Here is a 10,289-nt window from a genome sequence, read left to right as displayed (position 1 = left end):
GAAACAGAGATTTCCTTATGTCCTACTCAAAAGTGTCCTAACATAGCACTAATAATCTCAAAGACATACTCAGGAAACCTTATTGCTTTGTCCTGCTTCTGGAGCAGAAGGGTATAGATGGAGTATTTTCTGCTATTAGTCACAAAACTAAGAAAAAAGGTGTAAAGGAATTGTATGTCATTTACTGACATATTATACAAGTAGAAAAGTTTAGTGAGAGATATTTTCATTAACATTAGAAACGTGGAGATTTTCAAAGAAATTGACTTATTTTTGGAGCCAAGATCTTTGGCTTACTGATTTCTAGATGAACTATTCTGGCCCAAAATATTTTAGAGCAGCCTATCAATTGCTGTAATTAACAACAGCTGGCTAAGAGATTACAAGGCACTGGGGAAACATGAATTTGACCTGTTCATCTCTTGACATGCTGTAGTGTCTGTGGGGATGACAAAGAAGCAGCTAGCAAATGTAGAGGCTTCACCAGAATTCACCAAGTTCTTTCTGCTCTCGCTTCACTGAGAGAATTCTCTTTTTGGCAGCTACTATTAAATTTTGGCTACTTCAGACATATCAAGCAAGAAAACAGGCCAGTGCTTAAGAAGAAAATCTGAACTGTATTTATTAGTTATCAAAGAAGAGGACTCATTGTTTATATTCCCCAATTACAACATTGTGTAACTGAAGAATAAATTACACATGCACTATTCTTTATTATTGGAAATGTGATCGTTTGGGAGTACATTAATATAAGCTATTTTGGGTAGTGGAAAATATAAGAAAAATAACATTTTAATCAATGTAAGAAACCAAACATCTGAATGTATGTCACAGTTATTGTTCTTGATAAATTTGAAATAAAAAAAAAAAATGATAGCCCCTTGTGCACTGCAACAGTATTTCCTCAATGTGGAACATCGATTTTCAAGATTCCTCTTTCACGATGTGTTGACAATACTGGAGTCACAGAATAATGATTCTTTAAAGTATCTTCTGTGCTGTGGAGTGCATTTTGCCCTGCAGGGTGGATTCCATAAAAACAATCTTTTCAGAGTGAGAACATAGGAATTTTAAAGCAGTGATGGTGTGTGATAACAAATAAGCCAAAAGCCAAATAAAATTTCTGTGTCCCCATTGTTTGGAATTAAGAAAATATTTTTTAAAAGATGAAATGAAATGAATTTTGACATTCTCACAAATATTTTTGCATTTCACTACATTTATTTTCTAAATCTCTGGGGACAGTTTATTATGTCTTTATATTTAGCTGTAGTTTGCTCCATGTTGGTTTTAACGTACTGCTTTAGATAACAGTATATTAGCATACAGTTAAGGAAAAAAGCAAACCAATCATTTATTTATCAGACTGAGAACTCACAGTCAAGGAATTATGTTTTATGTAGGATGATTGTGTTGACTTCTGGTCCTATAAATGATAAATGTATATATAATATCATACCGAGTCAAGCAGCAAAATTCTGTTTTGCAGGATTTTATAACATCTTAGACTCAGAATCTTCTTTAATTTCAGAACATCACCCCTCACACAGTTCATGTGAAGAAAAAGGTTTAAGTAGGATTTTCTCATCTAAAGCAAAAAATATGGTATTAAATTCCATATATGTTCTAGTGATGATTCCATGGTCAAACTGTAGTTCTTGAGGCAATCTTCTAAACACTGAAATTCCAAGTGAGTTTAGAAAGCAGTTGTTCTACTAAAATGTCCATTAGATTTCACATTATCTCAACACCTTATTTTCAAGAGTGCCTGATGTTTCTTAGATAACCCACAGTAGCTTTAGAAAGGAAATTCGAGATTAATACTCATGATATTGCAACAGCATCTGAATATTGAGTAATGCAACTGAATCTTATCTGAATGCATGAGATCTGTGTTAAAAAGCAGTTTGAGTGAAAAAATTTGAAGCAATCAGTACAAGAGTTTTATTAGCTGCTTCGGTACAATTGTTTTTGGCTTACATGGAGGAAAACACTAAATTGCTGCTATTTGTGGTATTAAATTGCTATGTTAAGCAAGCAGTGTTTTTCCAGGCAAAGAAATAAAAAATTCTTTAGACTACAGTTGACATTTTTGGTCTTTACTGAATTTCAGAAACAGGTATGCTACCTCTGTCCCTAAACATTGTTGAGTTTGACCTGATTACCTGCTACCTATTTATCCTTTTAGAATGGGAATCCCACTTAATTTTAGGTACCATACAAAGGGAAAATGACCATTTTGTTATGCTTGTGAAGACACAAATTTCTGAGTTTTTCTTACTCAGATTTCAGTTGATGGCTTCAGAAATATTGGCAATGGCTGCAGTGGGATTCAGGATTTGCCAATCAATGAAATGCCAACTCTTACAGACAGATGTATTCAAGTAAGTAATTGAAATCTGAATTTTGGGGGAATATCTGATGTTAGACCTGGATTATCCTCTCAAGTGATTTTGAAGAAAGCATGCAGTAAAGATGAAAATTTCTTTCCTAAAGCATTTTTGAAAGCTATTGTTTAATTGCATCTTAAAATCTTACTAACTCCTGTTCCCTAACAGAAAATTTCAATTGTCTTGTCTTCTTTTGATACATAGGTATAGCTGAATTAAAATCTTCTAGTTTACATGGTTTTTCAGTGTTGCACCAAGTATAAAATATGGGAACATTCTGCTGCTAACAGCCCATCACAAAAAATTTTTCAGGCTTCTCAGAAGTGGTTGTTAACTATATCATTATCTCAGGTGTTTGCCACACTTCACATCTCCAGTTACTTCTTCGCTTTTTGTTTCCAGTGATAATAAATATATGCAAAATTTCAATTATATATTTTTAGAATTCACATGTTATAAGTTACTGTTGAAATGGGTTATAACTATTTGTTCAGAATTCTAACTACCAGTATTATATGCAGAATGTTTGCTGATCTTTTGTTACGTGACCACATAAGCATGTTAATAATTTATTTCACCTTTCACTTTAAAGGCTCTGGTTAAAAAATGTCAAATAACATCTGTAGTGTTTCTTGTCTCTCCACATCTTTCTAATACAACTTTTAAAGCCCTTACTGAATGTAAACTTGTTAAAGTCAGGATTGAAGGTTAGTACAATATTTCACAAAATTATTTTGAATGATTTTAAAAATTAATCCACTTTAATCAATAAGAAATCAAGAAGAATCTTTCAACTGATTTTACTGAGTATTTGGATCCGGCCCTTAATGTATGCCAGATGTGTAGCTTTATCTTATGTGTTTCAACAGGAAATAACCAAATTACTGACCTGAGTTTTAAGATGACGAGTAAATGCTACCAATACATCAGGCACATTCATTTTGTGGGATGCCAGGAGATAACAAACACTGGTCTGAAGATGATTTCAAAACTGAAATATATTCTTGTCTTAAATGTGGCAGACTGCTTAAGGTACTATCTCACATCCAGTTTCCTATAAACCATTCTAAAAAAAATTTAATAACTTTAACTGTACTCATAATAAGTCCTGTTAACATTTCTTTCAGTTTTAAAAATATATACATTCTTAAACTATTAATACATATTAATACATATATATTAGCATTTAAATATATTTACATATAAATAGTTTTTTTTTGTTTCTGTATCATGTTTTCAAAAGTCCAATCACTATTACTCCAGTTCAAGCAAAGTAATCAACTGTAGAAGTAACATGACTTAAAAATTAAGGCCTATTTTAATGGAGCATGGCAAGTATCACAGCTCTATTAATATTTGAATATTGTTTATTTTTGTGAATATTAAAATAGTACATTCTATCTATCTATTACTAATATACAAGCAAGACTGCCTGTTTTTGACAACTACCAGGACAATATACTGTGTTATCTTGTAGAGGAACAATATAGTTGATGTGGAGACTTTTCTATATCAAGTGCATCATGTATCAGCAGAAAAAGGACCAGCGATAAACCTTCCGAAGTTGAAAACCTATTCCCACTTTATGGCATGGTGATGGAATTAAGGGTGGATGGGAAAAAGAAGGGCAACCTCCCCAACATTTCAAAATGAACAAACTTATAAAATATTATGAATAAAATAGAATCGCTACAGCTCTTAAAAATTCTATCGTCATGTTAAGTTTTAAGGATTCCGTTTTAATGCATAAAAATATGTATAGAAATCTGATAACATTGCAAGTAGATGTGCTGAGAAGGGCTGAATAAAACTGCGACATCATTTTGAAAGTTCAGTTGTGAGGATGGGATAGCTGCCTGAATATTCTAGTTTAATGTTTAGAAGGATGGATTTCTAGTGTGTTGGCTTCCTGTGCTGTGATCGTGCCCATACACTTGTTCACTGCCTCTAATGCCAAAAATTTACTGAATTATATTAACAAAATTTTAAAAACAATTATAAAGCTATTATAAAACTGTATTTTTAAAATTATATTTGCAGTTATTTGTAAAGTTTTCACCATTAGCAGAGCTATAGATTATAACAAATATAAACTTTGCAAAGTGTTTCTTAAGAAAAGAGAGACAAAACTATAAAAGGGAATTACTAGCATTTATTTTCCTCTTATTTGGATAGTATGTTGCTATAAAAATTCACTCTGAATCAGCAATATATAAGAATTCATCACAGAAATCAAAGGGAGCACCATGGTGGTGGTAGAATCTTAAGAACAGATTCTGAAATATTTTGTTTATAAGATATTAATACTCCTAATCAGTTCCCTTTTTTCGTTGTCATTTCATCTTTGTCTGTCCAACTTCTTCTAACTTAGGAGTCCATGGAATTATTATTATTATTACTATTGTTATTATTATTATTTGAGAAATGAATGGAACAGAAATAGCAAATCTGACAATTCAGAATTCTTAAAAGTGTTTGACTACATGTAAAAATGAAGAAAGAAACTTGTCATGATTATTAGAATTAAGGAATAATAGAGATGTGTGTAAAAAGCTGACTAAAAGCACAGGCAATGCGATGATTCAAACTGCTGGCATATTTTCTCCACTTACATATGTTGTCTTCTTGTATGTTAATCCAAGTAAAGCAGTGTGTGATTTGTGTTCTTACATGATTACTCAACTGACAAAAAACTTCACATGTGTTCACTGCACAGTTATTTCAGCAGTGCTGTTCTTACCCGTATGTTTCAAATACTCTGGGATTTGCTGTGATTTTTCGTGCTGCAACAAGCTGTACAAGCTAGAATATGATTCTGTCCCACATACATTTTGGATATTTTGTTTGCCTATTAGGAAACATAGAAGAAAAACTGAGAGTGAGTTGGAAAGCTAAGTGTGCAAGTAGTATTAAAAGTATCAAAGAAAGGAACAGTACTGGAGCACTTACCAAGTTGTAGTTAGCCTTCCAAGCCTCTCAAGTTGAATGACGGATTTTCTGTTTATCTAATCTTTCATAACTTCTTTGTACGCTAGGAGTTGGAGAGTTGTGTGTCTGACATGCAGTTGATTAAGTGGAAGTCTCAAAGAAATGCATATACAGAATAGCTGCTACGTGCACATACGTGTACAACCTCTGTCTTCTGCTTCTGTACTGGAAGATTATTTTTCATTTAAATTATTTCTATTATTTGAATTTTTTAAAAAAACAAACAAACACACAACTAATACCAAATATTATATCAATAACAAATATTACTCCGAAATAAGGGTGAAAAGGGTTCTGATACCTCCTCGGTAAGTTTTCCAAGCTGTCCTTTGAGGTGCAATCATATCAGAAAGATGGAAGTAATGCAAGTTCTCATAATTTCCAGTTGACTTTATTTCAGTAACTTCTGTTTTTTAGCAGTCAAAAAAAGCAGCTGAATCAAGCCATAAATTATTCTGACTTTTTTTTTAATTTAAAAGGGTATTTAAAATTATCAATATTTATTTTTCATTATCTATAATGTAGGCTACTGAATTTAAATTAAACGTTGACTTGTATAGAACAGTAAAAATACTTTCTATGCATATTGTTTTCATTTCTCGTTTAGAATCAGTGATGGAGGTGTACGACCATTTGTACGAGGTTCTTCAGGAGCTAAGCTGAGAGAGCTGAATTTGGCTAACTGTATCCATGTCACTGATGCTTCTGTCAAAGAAATAGCACAAAGGTACCATTGTCCAGTACAATATTTTTCTGATGTGATTGGACTTTCAATATGTTTTTAATTTCAAAGTTCTTAATATGCTAATAAATTGATAAAATTATACAACTGATTATATACAGAAGTTTGCACTGGTCCCTTGCTAGTTTGTGCTAGATCCTTGCACTAGCCCTTCGCTAGTCCCTTTTGTTATTGTAAGTCTCTTAAAATGATACAATGAAGAATTCATCAATATAAATATGGAAACCTGAGACATCTTAATTTTATGAAAAAAGGGCTTAAGAGATTGTTGTCAGTAATAAAACTGCATTAAATGATTAGTATATCTGTCTCATTTTTGTAAGCTCAATAAATAATCATGTCTGTACAAACAAAAATTATTCAATTGCTAAAGTTCTTCATTTCCTGGTTCTCAGAAGGAGTATTGGTATTGGCAATCAAAATATAATTTCTAAATCTCAAGAGAAGTTTGGAGTCAGTTGTTCCACTCATTACTTGATATCTCAGCAGGGCCCTTGTTTATAGTTTCATAACATTAGTTGTGAACAATTATAGCATGCTTGCTTGTAAGGGAATGCCATCTCTGTTTTTTTTATGAAGTCTTGCCCCTAAAGCTCTAAGCACAGATGCAGTAACTGTTTGAAGGGGTACACTTCTTAGACCTTTTGGTTTTGTAATGGGAACACACAACGTAGTTTTTGAGGAAGTAAAATTCTGTCTTCTGTGTGTGCAGATTTGCAGAACCTTGCAATGTCTTCATGGTTTGAAGTATTTGCAATACTTGCACGTTATGAATATAGGCTCTGGAAGTACCTACATAACATAGATGTCAAGAGTATGGTACAATCCCATGGGTCTAGGGAGTCTATTCATAGGTACCCTTAAAAAAATCATAGGGGTTATTACAAAAATATACTTGTTATACTAAATTTCTCTTTAAAAAATGGAAAGCCAACATTTCTGTTTTTTTTTTTAATTATTATTATTATTTTAATTTAATTTAGATGTCATCAACTGACTACCTTAATCTACATCACTGTGAAAATGTTACTGATGCTGGAATTGAAGCTTTGGGAAATATGTTGTCAGTGATATCCATCGATCTCTCTGAAACATCTCAGATATGGTACATATATATATAATTAAAAAATAAAATCTGTTTACTATTTATCTAGACTTCCAGAAAAAAATAGAATCATAAATCACAGAATCATAGAATGGCTTAGTGGGAGGGGACCTTAAAGATCATCTAGTTCTACCCCCCTGCCACCCAGCAGATGAGACTGCCCAGGATCCCGTCCAACCTGGCCTTGAATGCCTCCAGAGATGGAGCACGCACAACCTTTCTCAGCAATACATTCCAGCATCTCACCACCATCTGAGTAAAAAATTTCTTCCTAACATCTAACCCAAATCTCTCCTCTTTTAGTTTTAACCCATCCCCCCTTGTCTTGTCACTATTAGACCATGTAAAATGTCAATCCCCTTCCTGCCTGTAAGCTCCATTCAAGTACTGGAAGGCTGCAATGTGGTTTCTCCAGAGCCTTCTCTGCTCCAGGCTAAACAAGCCCAGCTCCCTCAACCTTTCTTCATAGGAGAGGTACTCCAGTCCTTGGACAATCTTTGGAGCCCTCCTTTGGACCTGCTCCAGCAGCTCTGCAACCTTCCTGTACTGGAGGTCCCAAACTTGGACACAGCACTCTAGATGGGGCCTTACAAGAACAGAGTAGAATGGGACAATCACCTCCCTCTCCCGGATAGCTACCACTCTTTTTTATGCAGCCCAGGATACTCCTGGCGTTCTGGGCTGCAAGTGCACACTGCTGATTCATGTCTAGGTTCTCATCCATCAGGACCCCCCAAATCCTTCTCCTCAAGGCTGCTCTCAGGGAGTTCTTCTCCCAGTCCGTACTCATATCGGGGATTGCCTCAACCCAAGTGCAACATCTTGCACTTGGCCTTATGGAACCTCACTGGACTCTTGTTGCACTCACTTTTCAAGCCTGTCCAGGTCCCTCTGGATGGCATCTCTTCCTTCAGTTGTAGCAACTGCACCACTCAGCTTGGTGTCACTGGCAAACTTGCTGAGGGTACACTCAATCCCTCTGTCTGTGTCACCGGTAAAGATGAAGAGCAAAGTTCCCAATACAGACTCCTAGGGGACACGACTCATGACCAGCCTCCACCTGGACATAGAGCCATTGACAACACTCTGGCTGTGACCATCCAACTAATTCTTTATCCAGCCTTCAAATATGTATCTCTTCAATTTAAAGATAAGGATGTGATGCAAAACATGTCAAAAATGTTGCACAAGTCCAGGCAGACAACATCAATTGCCATTCCTTTGTCCACCAATGCCATCACTCCATCACAGAAAGCCACTTGGTCAGGCAAGATCTGCACTTGGTGAAGCCGTATTGTCTGCGTCAGACCACTTCCTCATCTCTCATGTATCTTAACTTCTCTTCCAGAAGGATCCACTCCACAGTCTTCCCAGGCAGAGATTTGAGGCTCAGCAGCCTGTAGTTTCCCAGGTCTTCCTTTCTCACTTTCTTAAATATGGGAGTGATGTTTCCATTTTTCCAGTCACTGGGGACCTTGCCTAATAGCTACAGTTTTTCGGATGTGATGGAGAGGAGCTTGGCAACCACATCAGCCGGTTCCTTCAGAATACTGAGATGTGTGTCATCTGGCCCCATTGATCTCTACACATTCAGCTTTGTGAAGTGGTCTCTGACTTGCTTTGCTCTTACGCTGGGAGGGATTTTGCTCCCCCAACCCTCAGTTAGAAGTTCAGGGACACGAGAGGCCTGGAAGGCCTGACTGGATTTGAAGACAAAGGCAAAAAACCCATTAAGCACTTCAGTTTTCTCCATGTCTGATGAGGCCAGCTCTCCCTTTTTTTTTTATCAGAGACTGACATTCTTGTGCCTGCCTCTTCTGCCCAATATAACTAAAGAAACCCTTGTTGTTTTTCACATCCCTCAACTCCATATGCACTTTGGTGTTCCTAATCTGATCCCTTCATAAATGGACAGCATCTCTATATTCTTCCCAGGCCCCCCATCCCTGCTTCCACTGCTTATATTTTTTTTTTCCCCTCAGCCTGACCAGTAGGTCCTTGCTCAGCCATGCTGGTTTCCTGCCTTGTCTGCCTGATTTCTTATTTTGGGGGGATCAAGAGCTCTTGTGCTCTCAGAATGGCATCCTTAAAGTACGGCCAGCTCTGTCCTGTTCCTTTGTCCCTAAGGACAGTTTCCCAGAGGATCTCATCCAACAGTTCCTTAAACAGTCTGAATTTTGGTCTCTTGAAATTCAGTGTCCTGACTCTGTTCTTTGCCAGGCCTGCGTTCCTTGAGATCACAAACTTAACCACTTAAAAACTCACATGTATATGAAGCAGTGGAGTTCCAATATCATTAAAACATATTTTAGAAATGTGTAATACAATATTTTCCCATACAGAGAGGCAGTACCTAATAAAAGGTACTTCTCACTTTGGATATTTTTCACATTTGAAAGAGAGAAAAAGAAAAACAAGAAAGATATTTGACAGCTCTGAATCTGATCCATAAAAAATGTTCACTAAACAGATTTTTTTTTTTTTTCTCCAGGATGATTAGGCCTGAGGAAAGCTGAAAAGTTGATGTTTTTAAATGTTAAATTTTCAAAAAATGTATTTTCCACAAGACAGATTTTATGATTAAAGTATTAGTTCTAATAGAGGGACTGCACTATGCTGTGGTCTAGAAAAATAATCGCTCGTGAATGAATTGCAAACAAGGTGTCTTCAAACTGTCAAGTTGCTAAGACTCTGGAAAACAATACAGCAAGAGTAGGAGCCAGGTTAAACATAGCATGCCTCCACGTAAGATGTTCTTGGCAGATCCTGCCTTTTGTGCAGGGCTTAGAGCCAGCTCTGCTGTTACTTTTGCATTTCAGGCAAACTCTTCACTGAACACTGAAATCTAGCAGAAACTTCATGAAGAAGTGAATGATTCTATGACTTCATAAGAAAACTGTTGCTATATTCATTCAGTTGCTGTTCAATCAGAGTTCTGATCTAAAACTTTACTGTTAGTGCAAACAGTAAAGTTTTGTTTTTGTTTTTTTAAAAAAAGCCCTTATCCCTTACAGAGGCCTAAAAATAATATAAAAAACAAAAACAAACAAACAAACAAAACCAA

The 10,289-nt window shown here is 35.6% G+C and overlaps 1 protein-coding gene across 1 annotated transcript in view; it reads left to right on the top strand.

Moving 5' to 3' along the window:
- FBXL13 (F-box and leucine rich repeat protein 13) overlaps positions 1–10,289 on the top strand; it is a gene marked incomplete at its 5' end in the record, with an annotated part of 76,110 nt that overhangs the window by 45,439 nt on the left and 20,382 nt on the right. The window contains 6 exon segments of the mRNA XM_085216855.1: positions 2,286–2,384; positions 2,983–3,097; positions 3,260–3,422; positions 5,986–6,105; positions 7,104–7,114; positions 7,117–7,225. Coding sequence (XP_085072981.1) covers positions 2,286–2,384; positions 2,983–3,097; positions 3,260–3,422; positions 5,986–6,105; positions 7,104–7,114; positions 7,117–7,225 — 617 coding nt within the window.

This window comes from Meleagris gallopavo, chromosome 1 (genome assembly GCF_905368555.1).
Source record: "Meleagris gallopavo chromosome 1, MGAL_WU_HG_1.1, whole genome shotgun sequence".
NCBI lineage: Eukaryota > Metazoa > Chordata > Aves > Galliformes > Phasianidae > Meleagris > Meleagris gallopavo.
Note: the sequence above shows the minus strand (reverse complement) of the source record. Positions and strands in the feature narration are given on the sequence as shown.